Here is a 23749-nt window from a genome sequence, read left to right on the forward strand (position 1 = left end):
ATTAAAACACGCTTTTGTGAAGTACGTGATATTGAAGTATAATTGTACTACCCCAAAGTAGTCTAAATAAATACTGGATATTGGAGTTATTTATTCGACAGTTCAGCGATTCGAACGTCAGAAGAAGGTGCAATATAATCGCAATCTCCTAAAATTCGTTATAATATGTAAATTGAAGTACTCCTTTCAATTCAGCGATCAGCAAATTTCATCACCTGTGAAAGGCGGACTTTTCTAAATTTCATAATGGGAATATTAAATAGCTTTTTCAAATCAATATTTTGCTGCTCTCTCATTTCACTGCGAACCTTCGCTTAACTACCCACCAGCATGGCTTTCGCAAAATGCATAGGACTGTGCTAGACGCCATAGACACCCTAATTAGCAGACTGAACCAGGAAAAGCCTCATCATAAGACGATGCTCGTGGCCCTTGACCTTTCACAGTCTACGCCGGCACGCTACTATAAGACATCAAAGGTTCACCACTTCCCCCTTGTCAAAAAGATGAAGCTCAATTTATCTGAATGGTCAAAACTTAAGAGAATTAAAAAGTGGGTGCCAAAGGGGTAGTGGCCTTTCCTTCTGTTTAATTTCTATATATCAAAGGTAGCCTTCCCCACCATAAGAAGTTACTATCATTTCCCACCCCGACCACTGCACGATAAAGGTAACACGACTAACCAATTTAATAGACGAATTAGTTTATAGAATAAGCAACTATCTCCCCAGTATTTCTGGTTTCTTCATCTGGCGCCATTTGGTACTATCACCGACCATATCCACGGCCACTCTGTTGACGACGTTGAAGGAACAGACGATATTGGATGTTCACGTCAATGGTGTTACGCCAACTTTCAGTCACTCAAAGATCTAAGGGGTAACGTTCGATAACGCTCTCACCTTCGAGGCGCATGCTTTTGAAATTATATGTAACGTACAAAGTTGCAACAAAATCCTCAAGTCGCTTGCCAGCAGCAGTTGTGGAAAATATAAAGAAACGCTTCTAACAACTTACAATTTAAAACGCTCACTGGAAAATACTGTAAGGCCGCCAAAGTGCTGCACTCAGAACTGCAACGGGAAGTCTTCTTATAACCCCTGAACATCATTTACATACATATTGAGACAAAAGAGCTCAACAATAAAGAGCATAATGAAACGCTGAACAGACAGTATAAGTTAAATTGTGATAAACCAGGACACACTAGAAAACAACTGCTTTATCTACCCTCTGAGGATGCCATCGGTCAAGCTAAACCATCTAAAGCAGCGGGCCCAGACGGCATAGCCATGCCGATGCTTAAAAGCCTAGAAAAAAGAGGGTTTCAAATATTTATCACATGTCTTCAACCTGTCTCTGTCCACCTTTTTCATCCCCGAAATATGGAAAATGGCCACGGTGGTCGCGCTACTAAAGCCTGGGAAACCAGCTAGCATAGGAGTCATATTGCCCGATATCTCTCCTATCGCCAGTAGCAAAGACGCTTGTAGCCATTTTGCTCCCCTATTTCAAAGCAAATTTGCAACTAGCCGTCATCAGCATGGCTTTAGGAAACTTCATAGCACAACCACCGCGGCAAATGCCATTAGCACCCAGATAAATTGCGGTTTAAATCAAAACCCCCACCATAGAACAGTACTCGTTGCGCTAGACCTATCAAAAGCTTTTGATGCGGTTAACCATGGCACGTTACTGCAAGACCTGGCAGGGTCTACCCTTACCCCAAGTCTTAAAAGGTGGGCCGCAAATTATCTGGGTGGCCGGCAGGCATCGGTGCAATTTAGGAACGTAACGTCAAAACCAAGAAGAATTAAACAAGGGGTGCCACAGGGTGGTGTCCTATCCCCACTTTTGTTTAATTTCTACATATCTAAGCTACCTTCGCCACCAGAAGGAGTTACTATCGTTTCCTACGCCGATGACTGCACAATAATGGCCACAGGCCCAGGCCCACAGATCGATGAGCTTTGCAACAAAATAAACGGCTACCTCCCCGATCTCTCCAGTTTTTTCACCTCGCGAATCCTGACATCACCGACTAAATCATCGGGGACCTTATTTACAACATGGACGTCCCAAATGCCGACCATTTTGAACATCCACGTCAATGGCACTACGCTACCGACAGTCTTACACCCCAAAATCTTGGGACTGACGTTCGATCAGGATTTACATTTTGGTGAGCATGCAGTCGCAATTTTACCGAAAATCCAGAGCTGTAATAAAATCCTGAAATCTCTTGCTGGCAGCACTTGGCGAAAAGATAAAGAAACGCTCATTACCACTTACAAAGCAATTAGCCAGCCGATTGCATGCTACGCGTCCCCGATATGGTCGCCAAGCCTAAAGACTACTCACTGGAAGAAGCTTCAGGCCTGCCAAAATACTGCCCTCAGAACCGACACGGGTTGTCTTCTTATGTGCCCAGAACACCATCTACATAGACGTATGAATCCAAAAAACACAAGCAGGTCCTCAGTGAACTCCACAAACAGGCGTCGAAGCTAGAGGCTTCGAGTTTCACCGAATGCTTACGTATAGAGCATTCCTTTTTGTCTAAAAAAATTGTATAGATCGGTGGTATATACATATGGTATATATCTCATTCAACCGATTGTTCAGATAAGAAACTTTTCGTAATTTTGCCCCATTTTAACAGCTAGAAGATTCAAATTTCACCGAATACGTATAGAGTATTCAATGTTGTCTGAAAAATTGTAAAGATCGATGGTATATAGCATATATTGTTGTCAGAAAAAATCATAGAGATCGGTTGTATACATATGTATATTGTAACGAATTTAGGGAAATCCTGGTTATTGTACACCTTCTGCAACGTTCAAATCGCTAAATTGTCGAATAAATCACTCCTATATTCAGTATTACAAACTGGTCTCTATTTAGATTACTTTGGGAGTAGTACATCAAATTATACTTCACAACCAATAGCGTGTTTAAATCAAAACTGATTCCTTACGGTTTCCTCGTTCATCCATTATCTCCTACGGTCTAGTAATTTCGCGAACTTCATGCTTGGTTACCAGCCATATACATGTGTATTAGTAGTTTGTAGCCATATGCGTGTGTATGTGTAACTACTTTGGCTGATGATTACATATTTGTATGTGTGAGATGAGATATCTCTTCGTCGCCTTCAACATAAGAGTGAGTGCTTTATTGTTGTTGTGCCTTTATTTAGTAGCAGCTTTTGATGCTAATATTCGTCACAATATGTTATATACCCCATATAAACTGTCATTTTTGCTCCCTTTTTAACGGCTAGAAGCTTCAAATTTCATCAAATACTTCGTTTACGTTATATATCGTTAAGATAAGTGGTTCTTTGTCATAGCTATTTCATGCAAACCACATCAAACGTGAAACTCTGCATCCTCACACAAACTACCTACCTATCTTTTATTTTATATTTATCTTAAAAATTGCTTAGGTATGTACATCTGTTCACTATATATTTCATATCTTATAAAGCCGATTATTTGGATATTACGAATGGGATAAGATTATTGTTCAGCCCCATTCATGAAAGGTATGAAGTTTTCGACTGTGCCGTCCTTGTTTTATTTTGACTTTAAAATATGGTCCACCGTTCTTTTCATTCTAAAAGGAGTTACTCATACCAAATAAATATCAATGATTTTTGTTATGGTATGCTTTATACCCTTCCAACTTATAAGACTGACGTATAAGTATAAAACGCCAATTAAACTTCCTTAACCCTAACGCCATAGTCGTAACCATCTCCAATGTGATCGATTAATGGTGCCTTAACCTAAAAATCGTGAAAATTTCATAAAAATTAAGAAAACGCAAAAAATTACAAACATATTCCACAAAAAATAAGTCTCTTAGTCATAACGTATCCAAAACAATGAATAAAATCTACAAAAAGTAGGTTATGGATATGGCGAGAAACCAAAAACCAATTGGTTGGCTATGATATGGTTGGTTATGGCGTTAGCATTATGGTATGGACCCATTAATCGATTACATTGATTCCCATAAGGTAGGTTCGATCAGCTATCTGGTTATGGTTTTATTTAATTGGCCCTTAAGACGTTGGTTTCCGTATCGTACGAATCGACCAATTGTGCAATTTAGCGTTTCTGGATTTGCCCATATGCATTTAGAAAAATATCTATCAACTTTAAACATTTTATTTTAAACACAATATTCTACGTTTTATAAATAGAAAACAAGCAAAAAAAAAATCATTATTAAAACTTACCAGTGATGGAGTATATCATTTACTAAATATATAAGATGCAATTTTTGTTGAAATGTTGAACCATTGACCAAAGCCCTAAAAATAAATTTACAAAGATATTTTCTGTGCTCTTGCCCACTTTAACTTAATTGAACTCCGTAAAAACTATTTTTTTTTTGCGCCTACCAATTCTCTACAGTAGTACGAAAAGGAATTTTAGATATATATAATTCCATTAGTTTTTGCTGTAATTACTTTTTTTCTCTTTTTGTTTTTGCAACATTGAAGCGTGTAATAATTTCTATGGAAAACGCACGCAGTTGTATTTTTATAAATTATAATTAAAATAAGTTTTACGGCCATATTATTGACGGTACGAAAATTTAAAAATAAGACGAAATAACAACCCACTTAGCAATTTGGTCCAACTTTTCGCCAACATTGTTAGCTGTGTCGGAACAGATATCTATTCGAATTTGTAAGGAAGCGAAAAGGGGCATATGACTTAGTAACGAATTCGTCGAACACACAAAAAAATAAAAAATAAAACAGAAATAAAATAAAAAAGGTTTGTTTTCAGGGTATTGGACCAAACCAATTTAAAGAGATTGCGCCATAAGCAAAAGTCACCGTTCACTCCGTTAGCCTAAAAAATGGATATTGGCTTTCAACCTCGGAATTGCGCCCTTTGTAATATTTTCTATTTAATTATAACCTCTAAAATATTCTCGGAGCGCTCATAATTTAGGAATCCGATATGAGTACGAAATATGTGAAAAATATGGGCCTCAGAAAAATCATATAGGAGTCTTTTGTGATTCCAGTATGATGAAATTTATGAGCTTTTTACCCAGAGTGTTCAGCAAATAAGGCAACCTTTGAACAAATACTCATATTTTATTTTGAAAAATTTTCTTTCATATTCAATTTGAAAAAAAAAAATCATAGTTTGTAAGGTTTCTTGCTGTTGACGATTTAGGCTGTGTGCGAGTTGACCTAAATTTCAACCTAAATAGAGAAAAGGCTCCATTACTGATACTTAGCATAGACTTGACTTGACTTGGCGTAAACTTGGCAACTTAGCCACGATTATACTCCACTTAGCGCATACAATCTGGCATCATAATCAATAAATGTCAATTTGTATGACAAAAAGTCAAAATGAAATGGAAACAAACAAATGGCATCTCAAAATATAAACGTCACTTAGAACTTACATAGAAAATCAAAATTCAACAGACTTCTAAGTCAAGTTAAGTGTTGCTAAGTTTTGAGTAATCAGTAACATGCAATGTTCATTTAACAGAACTGTAAGTGACAGTTCTCCAGTCAAGTCAAGTCTATGCTAAGTATCAGTAATGGAGCCTAAAAAAAACAAAATCGCTGGAAACTGTCGGTAAGGCAGTGCAAAATAAAACTTTAGACTTTTTATGAGCATACTTTTCAACCTAAATTCAAATGTAAAATTTCAAAAACAAAAATACTGAGTTTTCAATATTGTATAAGCAAATAAATCGCTCTTGTCCATTCAATTTAAGTAAATCATAGATCATAGAGAGATGAACCCTGCTGCGATTAAGGTCCGATCGATTGTACGTGATGGTGAACTCAAATTTATTCAAGATGATGTCGACGTCACAAGAATTGGATCCTTCTCAAATATGGACCACAATCTGAACATGTTTGGCAACCAAGTGCACTAAATGGCCTAAAGAAGTTATTGGAGGCCCACCAACATCACAGTATTGAATTCGAGATTGTGGAAAAGGTCATTGTGCACGTGCTCCACTATGTCCGAAAAAAAAGCCTTATAAAATTGAACCACCTCATTCTCTTGAACTGATATCTTGGGATAGATACTTACCGCGGACCCTAATTGCGTGAAAACGAATCAAAAATACTAAATTTCCCGTATTGTTATTTTCTTAGCAAAAATAAATTTAGGTTTTCAAATCAACTCGCACAGTTTTGACAGCTTTTTCCTAAATTATTGCAGTGGTGGAAAGTTCCAGTGGAATATTAGTTTAGGTACCTAAAATTTAGGCGAACTCGCCAGCCTTAAATTAGCATGGACGCTTCTCTCTGGTCAGCATTTTAACCATGAAGGTATTTCGTGCGGTGTCATTCTAGACACAAATTGCCTCCGTGATTTGACTTGTTGGTCTATCGAGCACTCTATGTATTTCATTAGAGTTGACTTCGGTATGCCCTAACCCTTTTATGGGTTTCCTTCGGAGCTCCTGTTTCCCAACCAATATTGAAGATATGCTTCCCCATTCTTAATGCCATGCATCCAAAATACGCCCCGATCTGAGCAATCCTAATCCCTAATTTAAACAACATAAATGACTCCGAAGACTCATATAAGCAAATAATGAGGTGTTAATGAGCGTAATGGGAGTCTGATCGAAATCCTAGTTAGGCTCGCATAATGTAATAAAAAAGGCTCATACCGGACGACCATTGAAAGAAGGGAAATACACTCATTCCAGACTCATAAATGAGCCCATAATGAGCGTAAACGATTCGAATTAGGACTCTTCTCTTTCTTCACTCTTTAATGTTTGCCGAGAATAAAAAAAGTGAAAATGTAAGTGTCTTCTGTTTACTTTTCCTATTTGAATAGTATCGATTCTTTTCTTGTCATGGTTATATAACTGGTAGTAAAAAGCATCAAAAGGAAGATGCACGAAAAAATTAAAATCGATTAGTTAAATGTGTACAATTCAAATAAGAAAAAAGACAAAAAATAAAATATTTTTTTTTAAACACAAAGAATAAGAAGGAACTTCGAAAGCCAATAATATATATGTTTTGGAGGTTAGCTTCGAAAAATGGGGAAATTATTATGGAATTCCAACGAGATCGAAAGAACAATTGGTACGATTAGGAATGTCGCGCCGTCACGGAGAGGAAAGACGCTGCTAGCGGATACCAAGTTGGTGCGATGCACAGTAAACACGAGCGAGCAAGAAATAAATTTTAGGAAAAAGAAAAGTGAGGCCGAAAAACGTGAGTGCGAACATCCTGAGACGCGGGCTGATGCTGCGAATACGAACCGACGTGTGTAATAGGCTCGACACATAATATTTTTTATGCACCATCGTCTTGTGCGAATTTTAAGACGGTAGAAAATATAATGAGTGCGTTTGTGTACATGTACATGACATCTTTGTGTGCGTGTCTTGGATGCATGCATACTCACGCACAACCAAATTTTGGAATTACTCGTATAGTATTTCACTTGTAAAGGACTGGAACTGGGTTTAAATTAGTACTACTAGGTAACTTATTTATAATCTGCAATCTATGTAATAATTTTTATTTATTTCGAGAATATTTCAAACATTAGTCAGACATTTTTGTATATTAACTGCAAACGGTTCAAACTTAGAACACATAAAGTTTCTCAACTCCGTTCGGCGAGAGAGCAATCAGCTGCCACGTTGTTACGGAAAATCAAAATTTGTTTGATTTCTACGTTTCGGGCCACGTTCATACGTACGTTGAACGTCGGTGAGTTTTCATTTGCAGGCTTTCTCATAAGATAGTTCTGCCAGCTGACTACGTACGTCCGTTGTTGAGTGTTCGCAGTACGAGTGTACAGAAAAGTTGGGATGACAAATGTTTGTGACTCGTAATAAATTAATTCAATTAAGTTGACGCTGTAAACTTTACAAGGCGAAAATACGCAACGAGATTTGACAATAGCTGTAGAGCGACGACTTTGTTTTGAAAATAACTTTGTTTGTCGACCTTGCACCAATCACTAAACCATAGAGGCCGGTGCAGCAATATCTCGTAACCTACGTGATAAAGAGTAACTGGTTTTCAAACGCCAAGTTTTAACACAAAGAGAGAAGTCTATTAAAGAAAGTTGAAAAAAAATCGAGTATATCATAACTAGGGGATCCAAGTAATCTAGAAAATCTAATAAAATATTCTAATAAAAAAGCAAATTGAAATTTTTTAGAGTAAATCGGTTTGAGCTTAGAAAAGTTCGAGCTGTGCGAAAGTTTAACTGGAACATTCCCCAAAAACTCTACTAACCATCTTCACAGTTTCGTGTTATCTAGGGAGTTAACTTTGCAATCTGTAATAATCTTAACACAGGGAGACTATGTTATTATCAGTTGACGAACATAACTCGCTAATGAGCTTAGCAGATACAATCCGTCACCGTTACGAAGTCCGCCGTTTTCCACCACGTGGCGTAAAGTGAGACACATAACGACTGACATAATTACTTTTATTTAGCTATAAAATTATAGATACCCTATCAAAATAATAACATTCAACTAACAGCATTGCCTAATTTTAAACAAAAATTTTCCACAGATGCGTACTAAAAGTGGCAAAAAAAGAAATTACAAGATATATGACGTCGCTGGCGTTTGTCAACAATAGAAAATTGACAAAGTATGAAGAATGCAACGACTGATGCGTTGGCTATATGGCGTTTACCATTAAAATAAACACAGCCAACTATGCTGTCAGTTTCTTCCTTGTCCGCCAAGTAGGTGACGTATTGTATCTGCTCTAGCCATAAGCGCCGTGCGCTTCATTGCATTAAGCTGCCGACTCTTTCCAACTGATATAATTTTATACTGGAAAGCAGAAACAGTTTGTTTATAAAGTATTCACTAATGAAAAAGTGCTTACAGATGGAGTATTTTATGTGGACAAACATGCCAGATGTTAACTTTGCCTCAAACTGTTCTTAGCGCAATTAGTTTCAGTTGAAAATATAACTTAAGGATTTAGAGAAGAAGACAATTTAGTCAATAGAAGAATTACCAAGTCTGAAGTCGATAAAGTTTATAAAAAGCTTATTGACATTGGGCTTCAGTCTTTCACCAGATAGGATCCTATAATTACCGTATGGTTAGCGAACTAGAGTTCTTCCCTGGAGAGCAAAATCCATATGATCAATTATTACACTCGCCCTAATATTGGAACGGAAGTTTGGAATATGAGCCGGACCCGTGCGCATCTTGCGCAACCAATATAAAAGTCTTTTATCAAATATCAACAGAAATCAGCTGTTCTATCAATCAATTAAAACTTACAGCTTGCGCTGCCATAAGGCGTGTGGTAGCAACTGCCGGTAATACAGTGCAAATATGCTATATTGCAAATTGATTTCTTTGTGTGCTCACAATCGTTTATTTTTAACAAATTATTTTAATAAAATATAGCTAAACAAAAGCACTACGAACAAAATTTCCCAAAGCTCGCTAATAGCCGGAATCTTCATCTTTACAACCAAAACTTTATTTATAAATTTGGATTCCAAATAAGAGCGAAAAAGGGACCCGTACATAAAAACAGCAATTAGAAATAATATACATATATGATGGTATCAGATCTCGCAGTAATCGAGTGGAAAGTTCTTCGGAAGATGGTTTGAACCCCGACGGCGTGTATCGCAGGAGCTGTAAAGATGATATGTATGAGATTTACGCAGGCGTGAACATTGACAGCTGAGTAGAATAACACTCTCGGCGCCCCTTTGAATACGCCTACATCATATGTTAACTCAAAATTGTATCGGGGAAATGAGATTGAGAAATGAGATATAAAAACACGAATTATTAGCTGAAGCGTCTACCCGACTAATGCAAAATTGCTTTCTCGACAATTTCCAAAAACTATCTATACATTGGACAAAGAGCTTTCAATTCCAGAACGTATCGTATATAAATCGGCAATAAGTTCCAAAGATAGAATTCAGAGTTATCGCAAGTTGAACCTATGATCTTCCACGTCGGCCGGCTCATTTTAGGTGTTTTTTTTTTTTTTTAATTTTTAGTGCAGCCAATACTTATGCAAAGTTATCTCTTCGGCTTGTAAATGGTGCTGATTCGCCGCAGTAGTCCGATTAAAAGACGTTGGAAAAAAATAGTTAAGCTCTGGCAGAAAACGTTTATCATTTTACCGTCTTTGCTTCATGCCACAGCGCAGTATCCACATCGCAAGAAAAGAAAAATTCCATAGAAAAAACGTTAAAATAAAAATTTCGTTTATCAAGTAGTATCCACCTCTCAACAAAACTCATACGCTTTTTTCTACCTTTGTTATAAAGATTGCTTAGCAAACGTGCGCAATGGAGCCCTAGTTTTGCCAAGAAATATATGCGCTTCTCATTATGCAACGACCCTGTAAGAACACATTCGGTTAGATACCAGAGAACAGTGACTGTATTTAAGTTTTAGCAATAGAATTTGAAATTCTATTCCAGCAAAGTATTTTCTTTTCTTTATTGTATTCTCTTTAACTAAAGTGCATATTCAATTCGAATATGTTAATTTTAACAAAAATTTCTTCTAAGGCGTTGCTGAATCTGACTCTGGTGGCTTGTAGGGAAATGAGGTCGCTTCATTGAGAACAGAGATAAATGAAACTTCAAAATTACTTGGCTGCCACTATTTTTCACACAAGAAATACAAACTAAATTTTTCTTGAGCGTTTTCTTATGATGTGGATATCGCGCTCATTGTAAAGGTCTACAAGTAGGATATGGAGCAGCACGCACATACACAGCCGCGCTCACCTGATAAAATGCTTGTTCATGTTCGTTTTTTTTTTGTTGATGCTATTTGGCACTGTTGTACTTCTTAGGTCCAAGAAAAGTGTAGTAGCTGCTAACGAAAACTGCGTAAAATTTTTATTGTTTATTACAAAGAAATATCCTTATTTACTTTCAAACGAGCACTCAATTACATCTCTCTTTAAAATCCATTTGTTTTGGACAATTTTAATTAACAAATTGTGATACTTTATTACCGGGGACGATTGCTGAAACACGACCAAAACCGTCGAGGAGGTATTAGTAGACGCGTTTTTGCTTCGCTTCCAATAATTCGCCTTTGGACTATTGACAACAGGACAAAACGCGTCTTTTCATTTCTCTTACCACATTTCTGGACGGGTTATTGCAGTCGACCGCGGTTTCAAACTGTTTTTCGCGGAGAACTTTTGAACGGGTAGAAAAATTTAGCACCCGTGTTAGTATTCTTAATACTGGAATAACTACGCGTACTCAGATACCCCAATTCAAGGCTTTTGTATAATTTTTTGTAGGACCCATATAGGTGCACTACATTTTCATACTAAATTCGTTCAAAAAAATTTACCATCGCAATTCATATCTGATATTCCGCTCCTTTTTCTGTTTCCCTGCGTCGTTTTTTACGACAGTAACCCCGGTAATTTTCACACTTCGTTCAGTTTAAACGCAAGTTCCACGCAGGTTCCACTGAGTTCCACAACAGTTTGACACTGACCGAAATGTCAAACGGCAGTGTGTTAGAAAGAGAAATGAATTGTTTCCTTCTCATACATATCATACTTGTAAACCTGTACTATGATCGCGCTTACAGGAGAAATAAAAAATTACTGGTGTTGGGCCTTTAACTTGAACTTCCCGATGAATGGAAATGTTTAGGATATATTAGTCAACGTAATTCAAAATTGGGTCAACGATAGCGAATATAGATTTTCAACTGTAAACGGCGGTTTCAAAAGTCCTTCCATAAGGTATGACTACACACATGTCAATAATATGGCCATTAATGTCAAGTTTATTTTTAAAGATGTTTTCTTTTTCCCGTATCAATATATATAGTTAAATGAGTCACGTTTTAGGGAGCAAGAAATTAAATAAACATATTGATATATAATATTTTTGAATGTTAAAAAGGGTCAGGCAAATGCTCTCCTATTGTTTGTATGTACATCTTGGTCACCACGAGTGGAAGAGAAATTTGTTTATGAGTTAATAAATTAATTAAATTAAATAATTGATTAACTGACGCATACTTTTTTAAAAGATATTGTAAAACAACATTGCTTTTTGCGCTGTCGGATGAATGCTGTAATATCCAGTTTTTGCCTAAAATTGCAATACCAAAAGTGTTACTTAATATTGTTAACATTTTTACAAAATGTAATTTTAATAATTATATTATTTATATGTATAACTTATACTTAGTGGTAGAAAATAAAAAGTTTATAAGTTTGTATGCAAATAGCTATACTTTTTATATATTCATGTTAAGTTCAGAGTTGGGCGGACATCTTATACTAACTAAGTATGATAATCACGGTTGCCACACCATTTTTTCATTTGGGACCAAAATTCATCGAAAAAAACTTTGTTTTATTTGATTGTGATACAAGCAATTCACAAAAGTGTCGTAGTCGTTGTTAAATATAAAATTTCAGGATGTTTCCATGGTTTCCTATACAAAATTTTAATAAACTTAGCGAATAGGAGACTTAATTCAAACTGCACAAACAAAAACACTACTTTTAGGTATTATATTTTCAAATTTCTAGGATAAGTCTATGCCTTCACTAACTATAGGTTTTGAACGTAGTTTTGCTGACAAAGCTCTTAGTTCTAGCATTATGTTGCTAATTGGAACGAAATAAAATGTATAGCGCAGTTAGGTTTTAGTAAGAAAAGGCTCACAAATTTGCGTTTTGGTGTAGTCGAATTATGAGCAAAATCAGTAAATCATGCTTACGTTTATCCCTGAACGTTGAAATTTCATACCCAAGATTTAGTAAGTGCGATTTTTGAAAAACTCACATTTACTGAATCTAGTCCCAGGCTTCAGATTAAAAATCAAACGTCTTAAAAGTTTCAACTGTGCAATAACGGAACCTGATTACATTTAAGTAGGTACTAGAAATTAGTTAACAGCGTTGTTATTGAAGTTTATGGGGTTCTGTACCTACGAGAATAAAACACAAAACACTTCTTTCGAAATCAAATCTTGTGTACATTTGCTTCAAAATCTGAATATAAAAGTAAATTTGTTCAATCGCGATTCGTTATTAATTTATAAAATTACCGCTTCCAAGAAGTATTCCTGTCTTACTTACAGTTAAAATATTTCTTATGCTAAGCTACTTAGTTTTCAAGTATTCGGCGTGCCTTAACACCACAATACTCCTGGAACACCACAATACTCCTGCAATTTTTACATAGGATTTCTTTGTAAAAAAGTTTTCAATTCAAATTTTAACTCGACGGCCATCGTAATAGCTCCATCAGTGGAAAGCCCTGACAAATTTCTTAGAGGCACACGTGCATTTGAGAAAAATTTTCTTAGCTCAACTAGTGAAAAAATCTATCACGAAATGTGTTTGATAACCGATCGAAATATCTGGATACTAAAATAAGAATTTTTCTGATAGGGCCGTGTAATGTGTTTCCCTTAGATTCATCACTTTTCTTATTAATGCCTCGCCTAAAATATCTCCTATGAAATGTCATTGGTCTGCTCCATTTTATTGACTGAGCAATTTTTGTGGTAAGATTTCCACATACATAAGTAAATTGAAAATTATATGTGGGTTAATGAAAGTGTGCCAAATGTTGTGGGCAAAGTTGTGAATTTTAAATATAAAATGTAAGGCGCGATAACCTCCGAAGAGATCTAAGGCCGAGCTTCTCTTCCAATTTGCGTCGTGGCCCTCTTGATTTTCCCCACAAATTGGCCGGACGGGACCTACATGTTTTATGTCGACTCCGAACGGCATCTGCAAGGCAGATGAGTTTTCACTGGGAGCTTTTCATGGCAGAAATACACTCGGAGCGCTTGCCAGTCACTGCCGAGGGGCGACCCCGCTTAGAAAAATTGTATTCTAATTGAAAAACCTTATTTATAAAATATATATTTTTGCCGGCTCGAGGTCAATTAAAAAATAAACACAAGTTTTCTTTAAATTTACTAATTAAACATAAGCACAACAAATTGAAGATACAAAACATGGAAATTAAGGAAACAGCTGGACGCGAAAGAATTCGAAGTTTTCATGGAAAGTGAGAAGAATATTACCAATAAGTTAAGAGTGACACTGAAGAAACGACAAGAAATGAAACATGAGAAACTGCGATGCCAACGCAACAGTGCATTAACCACGAATAACAACAACGACTGGTTTGTTAATATTACGAAAACTAAGTTTCCACAAGATATAAAAGCATTGTTAGCTAAAGGGCCGAAGTTCGCGTTACCCATAGAAAAACAACGATTCCCCCTCTTCCAATACATCGCCGACGGAGAGGATCTCATACAAACTCTCAGCGTGAAAGAGGAACAAGAGCAAGCGCGCACAAAGTTCTCATTACTTGTGAAACATCACACGACAACTAATAAAGAAAGTGCAATAGACCGTGCAATATTAGACACATTATTTCGGACGCGGGATTTTCTAAGAAAAAATGAAAATATTAGAATTTTAACTTCGGACAAGGGAAACAAAACCGTCGCAATGGAGATAGATGACTATAATAACAGAATGAGTGATATTTTAAATGACTTGACTACATATAGAATTTTGAGACTTGACCCAACCTCCAAATTACAAAACAAAAATAATACTATAGTCGATAAACTATTTAAAATGGGATATATTTCGAAGTCTGAAAAACATAAACTCACCACAACCACCGCCCTTCCCCCTAGACTATATGGACTTCCAAAAATACACAAAGAAGGAGTACCACTCAGACCAATTTGCTCAGCGATTAATTCCCCATCTTACGGTCTGTGTAAGTTCATAATTAATATTTTAAGGAACATAACAGCCAACTCTCCATATAACATAAAGAACACACTTGAATTTAAAGAGAGGATTAATAATACCTTGATTGTGATGATGAAAAACTTATCTCCTTCGACGTGGTTTCTTTGTTTCCTAGCATACCTACACAATTAGCACTTGACATTATACAAGATAAATGGACGATTATAAAAGAACACACCAGGATACCAAAGAAAACGTTTATGGATATACTTAAATTTTGCATCGAAGAAAATAGGTACTTCAAATTTAACGATACAATCTACACACAATTAAAAGGAATGCCCATGGGATCACCTGCATCGCCAGTCATTGCTGACATAATTATGGAAGAACTTTTGGAAAAAACAATGACAAAATTAAAACAGAAACCGAGAGTACTTACAAAATATGTTGATGACCTTTTTGCAATCATACAAGAAAACGAGATTCAAAATACGCTGAATACGCTTAATTCCTTTCACAAGAATATCAAGTTTACTGTAGATTTAGAAGACGGGGGCAAATTACCTTATCTGGACTCCATTATAATAAAAGAAGGTAACCAGCTAAAATTACGGTGGTATGAGAAACAAACAGCGTCTGGACGAATCATCAATTTTAACTCTAAACATCCTAAAACGATGATTATGAATACAGCAATGGGCTGTATACGACGCATGTTAAATATATCTGACAAAACTTACCACAAGGAGATTACGGACGAAATAAAATATTTATTAAAACAAAATGACTTCCCAGACAACATTATAAACTCCATAATAAAAAGATCAAAATACAATATTCAGCATCAAATTCAAGACAAACCCAAACTATTCAAATCGGTAACTTACGTACCCCATTTATCTGAACGCTTAATGATGTCAGATTGCTACGACAAAGAGAAAATAAAAATATCTCACAAGCCTACAAGTACCCTTAAAAACATATTTAACAGAACTAAGTCAAAAATACCGGAAATGGACAAAAGTAATGTCATTTATAAAATCCCATGTAATGGAAACCAGAAAGAGCTGCGCAACAAGGTATACGTTGGTACAACCAAATCAAAATTAAAAACGCGATTGGCACAGCACAAATCAGACACCAAACAATGCCAAAATTCTTTTACACATAAAACTGCGCTAATGGCACACTGTGCATCGAGCGGACCCTCTCCCAATTTCGCTAAAGCATCCATCTTACAGCAAGAAGCAAATTATTCCAAGCGTTTCTCACTTGAAATGTTACACATTATAAACACTCCGCCAAATATACGACTGAACTACAAGACCGACACGGACAACGTCGCGCATATTTACAGACATTTAATTACAAATAAAGTAGTAACAAACTCTACGCCTAAGCAAGAGGACGTGTAAATTAATGTATGTCATTTGTTGTTACTGTTTCATCAATATTTTGTTTATATAATGTTATTTGTTTGTATAGATTTTGCAGTTTATATCCCTGAGGACGGTTACCGCGGAGTAACCGAAATATATCGGATTTTTAAAGAAAACTTGTGTTTATTTTTTAATTGACCTCGAGCCGGCAAAAATATATATTAAATATGAAAGGTCGCCAAACAATTTACTCTTATTTATAAAATTTTGATGTTGCTTTGCCTGGGAGTTGAACCCAGGGCATACGGTGTGATAGGCGGAGCACGCTACCATCACACCACGGAGGCCGCCGAAGGAAGAAAAGTACGAAAATCGTAGAACTTCCTAAAAAGGACCAAAATTGAAAAAAGGGTCCAGCGGACCAAGTGGGGTTGGAAGGGACCATTTTTGATCCAAATGGACCAAAAGTGGCAACCGTGATGATAATAAAATAATAACTTGGAGCGATATGTGTTGTACCAATTTATCTAAAACAGAATTATATAAGCTCAAGAAGAAAGACTATGAAAACTGTTTCTTTAAATTTTTTTAAGTAAAAATTTTAGGTTTCGATTGTGTCTAAAAACCGAAATATGCATATCGCCGGTTTATATTCAATACCCTTTATCAACAAATACTCGCTTTTCCAGGAGAGCGATATTGTAAATTACTAATAATATGGGGTGCATAACATAATTTCAGCTTACAAAATCCCGACAATTCATAATCCTGGCACGACCAAATCCCGACAGCGTGTAAATTGGGAAATCACACATGTCATAAAAAATACATATCTGTCCAATCCAACACCGGCTACGTGATCCAAAGTATTTTTGAGCAGAACATCTTTCGGTGTAGGCGGCCTTCGGCCACTCTTCAATAAAATAACCCTTAGCCGATACAACACCGGCTATGCTATTCACAGTATTTCCGCGCAGAAAAATTTTCTACATAGCCGTAATGTGTAATAAGGAAAGTAAAGTAATATTATCTGGATTGTGTGTTTTCGGGATTTGGAATTGTCGGGATTTTGCCTAGTCAAGGTGGTGTTTTGTCGGAATTTCTGAAAATGTTGGGATTACGTAATCCTGGGTTCACACCCAGGGCAAATCAACATCAAAATTTTTGAAACAAGTTTTTTCAATCAGAAGAAAGTTTTTCTAAGGGGGGTCGCCCCTCGGCAGTGATTTTGCAAGCACTGCGAGTGTACTTCTGCCATGAAAGCTTCTAAGGGAAAACTCATCTGCCTTGCAGATAACGTTCGGAGTTGGCATAAAACATGTAGGTTCCGTCCCGCTAATTTGTAGGAAAAATTAAAAGGAGCACGACGCAAATTGGAAGAGAAGCTCGGCCTAAAATCTCTTCGGAGGTTTTCGGCTTTAACAAAAATGTTAAATTTTTAAGATATCGCAATCCGAGTCCGAGATATATGCCAAAATATTGATTAGGGGTTTTGTTTTGTTATAAAAAATTCTTAGGGGGTACTTTTGAAAAACGAGGAGTGAATCCTAGGCGTGCGACATTTTTGGATTATTAAAATCTAGGTCAAGAAAATAACTTGAACTTTTCTATACAATTAAGTCCCGTCATATACAAAATATAAGCAGGGTATTGTGCGTGAGAATTTAGGAAATTCTGCTTAAAATCCGCCAGGGTGAAGATCTCAAATAGCATTGGTTAGTTGCTCCACCAGGTAATCAAAGTAAGATTATTCCTTCAGTACAGAAATTTATTTCTTCCTTTTAAAGTAAGCATAACATGATAGAGAGTAGATAGTTTACGTAATTGAGCACTACTTAAATTGGCATTGCTTCGAAATATTATTATAGAAGCAAACGTTTTTATAAATCGTGGTGTTTTATACCAGGCATAACCATATGACCAAGCAATGATCCTGTATGAACGGACAACTGTATGTTACTTTCCCACCGGTAACTAACTTCTACATTTTTTTTAGTAATTTACAGTATTTTATGTATACATAAATGGTTTTAGCCAAAAAATTGAATCCAATATGTACAAAAATAAAAGTATAGCTAGTCTTTAATAAAACAAGTAAGAAAGTTTATGTTCGGGCGAAATCGAACATTGTATGTACATATACCCAGCGTGTTCTCTCTAACTAAATTAATAGTTCATATAATTTTTAACATCTTATATATTATTTCTAATTGCTGTTTTTATGTACGGGTCCCTTTTTCGCTCTTATTTGGAATCCAAATCTATAAATAAAGTTTTGGTTGTAAAGATGGAGATTCGGGCTATTAGCGAGCTTTGGACAATTTTGGTCGTAGTGCTTTTGTTTAGCTATATTTTATTAAAATAATTTGTTAAAAATATACGATTGTGAGTACACAAAGAACTGTATTTGTACTATGGCACTATTGTGAATATTTGCACTGTATTACCAGCAGTTTTAATTGATTGATATAGCAGCTGATTTCTGTTGATATTTGATAACTTTTATATTGCTTGCGCAAGATGCGCACGGATCCAGTTCGTTAGTTCATATAACCTTATATGGACCCATGCGCGGGGCTGCAAGGTGTCGCAGTTTATGTGTAGGTCTTACAACCTTGGACTAAAAAAGTTCCTACCATCATAAAAAGAGAGGACTGTAGACTCATTACGGGTATTCTGACTGGACACGCCTTTTGGCGTCACATGCTTTTAAATTAGACTAGATATGTAATAGCAGATGTATGAAGTGCGGGTTGGAGGACGAAACGATCGAGCATGTTTTGTGCTCGTTCCCTATGCTTGCCAGGCTAAGACTCAACCTATCAGCAGTGATACAGCTGTCAGATCTAGAAAAAGCAAGTGGCATAGGTCCTAGAAAGTTTCTAGTATTTGCCAAGAGGACGGAGTTATTTTGTAACATATGTAGGTTTTTGATAGGGTTTATGGTCGTTAAACAAACTACGGACTCGTTTAGTCTATGTGAGGTTTTAACGGACTGGCCAGTTCAACCTAACCTAACCTCATATAACCCTAAACTTGAACTATTTGCTTTATTTAATTAGTGTCTAAAAAGCGTGTACTTCGAATTGAAATAACATAAATAAAATTAAATTTAAAATTAAGATTAGTCAATACTGTTTTTGTTTAGACATTAAACAATACGAGCCGGACCCGTGCGCATCTTGCGCAACCAATACAAAAGTCTCTTATTAGATATCAACAGAAATCAGCTGTTCTATCAATCAATTAAAACTTACAGCATTATGAATCAAACTAAGTGTGATATCTTCTGCATAGACGTCAAAATTCCAAAGTGATTGGATCACCTGATTTGTAATTGACTATCGCTGTCTCATTCTGTATCTCTTTCTATCACCCGTTGAAGATAGCCGCCCTATGCGCCGCCATATTGAACACCCTGTCAAAACGGTAAAAAGTAGTCATATTGACATCCTGTCAGGCAGTTGAAAGATAAGATATCACACTTAGTTTTATTCACAATGACTTACAGCTTGCGCTGCTATACGTATAGTAGCAACTACCGGTAATGCAGTGCAAATATTCACAATAGTGTCATAGTACAAATAGATTGTTTGTGTACTCACAATCGTTTATTTTTAGCAAATTATTTTAATAAAATATAGCTAAACAAAAGCACTACGACCAAAATTGCCCAAAGCTCGCTAATAGCCCGAATCTCCATCTTTACAACCAAAACTTTATTTATAGATTTGAATTCTAAATAAGAGCGAAAAAGGGACCCGTACATAAAAACAGCAATTAGAAATAATTATATGATTTGGAGCAGTACCAACTTAAGACATTTAATTCGTATATCGTAGCCCTGTTGCCATGAACAGAATGTTCCTGTTTTACGAACCCACACAAGGACGGAAATCCTTTTGCTGCTGTATTAATAATTTCATATGATTGTAAATTTAAAAACGATCATATTTCATGTACTAGCACAGTACGGAAGAGCCAACATTACAGATTAACAAAGTTCGGAACCCGCTCAGTTCACTATTTAATAGCATATCTCCATCTAGAGCTTTAACTACAAAGATTTATTAAATCTCATACATATTTTAACCTGCACTGTCTCCACTGTAGCATTGTGGATAAAACAAGTGTGATATCTTATCCGTCAAATGCCTGACATGATGTTCAATATGGCTGCTTTTAAGCGTTTTGACAAGGTGCTCAATATGACGGCGCATAGGGCCGGCTATCTTCAGCGGGTGAAAAAAAGATACAGAATGAGACATCGATAGTCAATAAAAAATCAGGTGATCCATTCTATTTGTAATTTTGACATTTATGCAGAAGTTATCCACATTGCACCGTAGTTTTATTTGACGTTTTAATTTTTCAAATTGAAAAAAACTATTAGGTGGGAACACATGCACAGTTTAAATTTTTGTGAAGTTTGTCAGTCCCAAAAAAATTATAATTTTCTTCAAAGCAAAAACATAAATTTATAGTTTTACTAATATTTGAAAACAAAAATCTAAACTTGAAAATCTTCAAAACAACATCCGTCATTCGTAAATTTAAAAATTGCTCCTAACTTAAAATATATTCATATCAAAAAATTACCATACAGACATATGAACTGTAGGTTCCATACTTGAAATATTGTAGTGATTGAAGATTTAACTTAAATCTTCTGCGTTTCGAGATTTAATTTTTTATGATAAAACTTGAAAGATTTAACGTTAAATCCTTTCAGATGCCTAAATCTCGTATGAAGCTCTAAGTGGAGATATGCTATAAGCAAAAATTTTAAGCTGATTTCACATTTTAAATTTTACACCTAAATTTTTCTTGCAACAGGGCCATGATACGCAATTGAGTTAAATAATTTTATCTTTTGATTATCTAATATACAAAGTGTGCCCAACTCTGACAACATTCGATGTGGAATATAGAATTTAAAAGAAATAATGCATTCATATTTACCTCCAGAAATGCTATCCTTAGTACAAGACTCAATTATTGGCTGCAATACGGCATCAAAATCACGCAACACTATGTTATTTTCTTCGGCTTGCTTTTCCAATTGTGCATTTTGTGCTGCTTCAATTGCCTCTTCAATTTGTTTTGCTTGTTGTGCCATCATAGCCTAAAGTTTTTGTGGGTATTCAAGTTTTTAAGAGTTTTTTTCGACGTAGTACAAAGACGAGCGAGCGAATGCGAACCACAACAATTTCAACGTAAAATAGGTTTTTTTCGATATTGAGGTTTGAGTTTGTATCATGAAGTTTTAAAAATATATAAGTAAAGCAAATATTTAAATATAGTACATAAGATATGTATAGGGTAAAAAAAATCTTTGATATGTTTGATTTAAATATAGGTTTATAAAAATGTTGCGAATTTGTAGAATCATTTCTAGCCATTCAAGTGAGAAACTGAGTGACACACGGTGATCACAGAAAACATCACCAATCCAGCAGCAGAGATAAATATATTCGTTTCCAAGATTCTTAAGACAGTTGGGTCCGACCACGGCAGTGAGGCGTATTCATACTTAGCCAAGGACAATCATTCCGACAACTCTCACCGAAAACCAAGAGAAACAACATTGGACATGAAATTTCTTAAGTGGAAAACAGGTGTAACGATATTTTCAGAGAAAATTAGAATATTTGGCACACTGCAAAATCAATATATATTTAGGATTTAAATAGAATTTTTTTCAAAATATTTCATTAAATTGCACTTTTAGATGTTTTGAATAAATAAGGAAATTGCATTTTTAAGCAGTAGCGGTCAAGATAAGAATAAATGCTTAAGCATAAAAAATTTTAATTTTAAATTTGTCAGAAATAAAGGTAATTTAAATGACTTGGAACTTGAACTTGGTTATGTATTTATTGGATGAACTTAAAGACTGCACGTACACTCAACAAATGGTTTGAAAAAAATAAAGCAATTCTCGAAAGCTTGCAAAGCCCTCGAAAAGCTGGTTAAGCCGAGGAAACCTCGCAAACGTATACAAGAAAAACATTACATTTGCAGGTTTTAATTTATATACATATGAGTTTTTTAAACTATGTCAAGTTTTACCAAGTTTAACTCAAAGCAAATTCTTTCCATCGCAAAGTACTCTTATACGCGACGTTTTGGGTTCCGCATTTCATTAACAACTAACGCAGATTTGCAAAATTTTAAAACGAAAAATATCGTAAATCTCGACACCAATATGGAAGAAACACATCAGTGATTGACGTAACAGAAATAATGAGCTATTTTAGATATTAATGAGGGCATAAACCAAGTGAAAGCCAAGAATTATATCTGGTTTTCAGTGCCTCAAAATGAGTGACATCAAAAACTGCCTCATACTATTTCGATGGCCGTTTGGTGCCAAAGGTGGTTTCATTAAGTTAACTGACTCGATGTCGATAAAGCAGTGTTTGGTCAAAACCTAACCTCAAATTTTGTGTTCATTTATTTCTCCACCCATTTTATTATTTCCCCTTATTTTACATGGTGGGACGTCATAAATTTATAAAATGCCAGCTGGCAATGAAGTTTTCATGTGAAGTTTGCCCTACCGGTTGGCAATTCCCAGCAAAAATTGTTGGATTACCTATTCCATTTTTTTCATGTTGGAGTACTCTAACAATACTCCTTTGCAATGCGTTTGCGGACCACCATCAGCCGATCATTGCTCGTGTTTTAACGACCGACAAGATGACGATCGAACAGGGTTGCCAAAAGTAAAATATTGCATACAAATAACTGATCCGCGCAACTGGTTTTATGTATACATACTATAGTATAGAGAAATATTCAAAGAGGAATTGTGTCGGAAAGAATTATCGGAGTGAATTTAATTTAAAAGACAAACAATTTTATTGGTAAAAAATAAAATAAATAAAATAATTATAACCAAATATATAAGGGTAAAATATGGAATACAGCGCGCGTCACAAAAGACGTATTCAGAAAACAGAGAGGGAAAAGTTTGCGCGTAGATTGAAAAATGGAGAAAATGCGACGCTTCAAATTGAAACTCCAAATTATGCCGCAGGATCAGAGGTTATGGAATTGGTCAGCTCTCCTAGCATAGTACCAGAAGGCAAACTTTTTATATTTTTACATTTTATACTACGAATATTCTTATGTTATTTAGCATTTGCGTGAATAAAGAAACTAATATGATTTTTTTTATAAATTTTATGTTTTGTTTTGGGTGGTTTCTTCTCTAGCGATGGGTTTAAAAGTACTCTTCCATAGCTACTCCAAGGAGTAATGCTTTGAGAGTACTTTCTTAAGTAATCTCCTGTGTATACTCCATTAGGTAATCCATCGAGGGTGGTTTAACGAGTACTCGTTTGCTAGTATTCCAAAGAGTAATGTATTGAGAGCAGTTTCGCAAGTAATATCTTGTCGGTACTCCATGGAGTAATATTTCAGGAGCAGTTTAGAGATCCATATAGTAGTTTTTCTGGAGTAATTTGGCATATGATCCTCTGTGGGTGCTCCATGGAGTACTAAAGTGAAAGTACTCTCACGTATGTACTCTATGGAATACTCACAAACAAAGCGAGAGTGGGATCACGTACTCCTCTCCTAGGACATCGCA

The 23749-nt window shown here is 35.7% G+C and overlaps 1 protein-coding gene across 2 annotated transcripts in view; it reads right to left on the reverse strand.

Moving 5' to 3' along the window:
* Nucleotides 1-23749, reverse strand: part of scaf6 (SR-related CTD associated factor 6) — a 58128-nt gene that overhangs the window by 20997 nt on the left and 13382 nt on the right. For both annotated transcript variants that reach the window (XM_067788049.1, XM_067788050.1), the window contains 3 exons: nucleotides 21115-21277; nucleotides 12050-12122; nucleotides 4250-4324 (listed from right to left, as the gene is read on the reverse strand). In XM_067788049.1, coding sequence (XP_067644150.1) covers nucleotides 4250-4324; nucleotides 12050-12122; nucleotides 21115-21277 — 311 coding nt within the window. The remainder of the gene's footprint in view (nucleotides 1-4249; nucleotides 4325-12049; nucleotides 12123-21114; nucleotides 21278-23749) is intronic.

The sequence above is a fragment of the Eurosta solidaginis genome, chromosome 5, assembly GCF_040869045.1.
Source record: "Eurosta solidaginis isolate ZX-2024a chromosome 5, ASM4086904v1, whole genome shotgun sequence".
Lineage (NCBI taxonomy): Eukaryota > Metazoa > Arthropoda > Insecta > Diptera > Tephritidae > Eurosta > Eurosta solidaginis.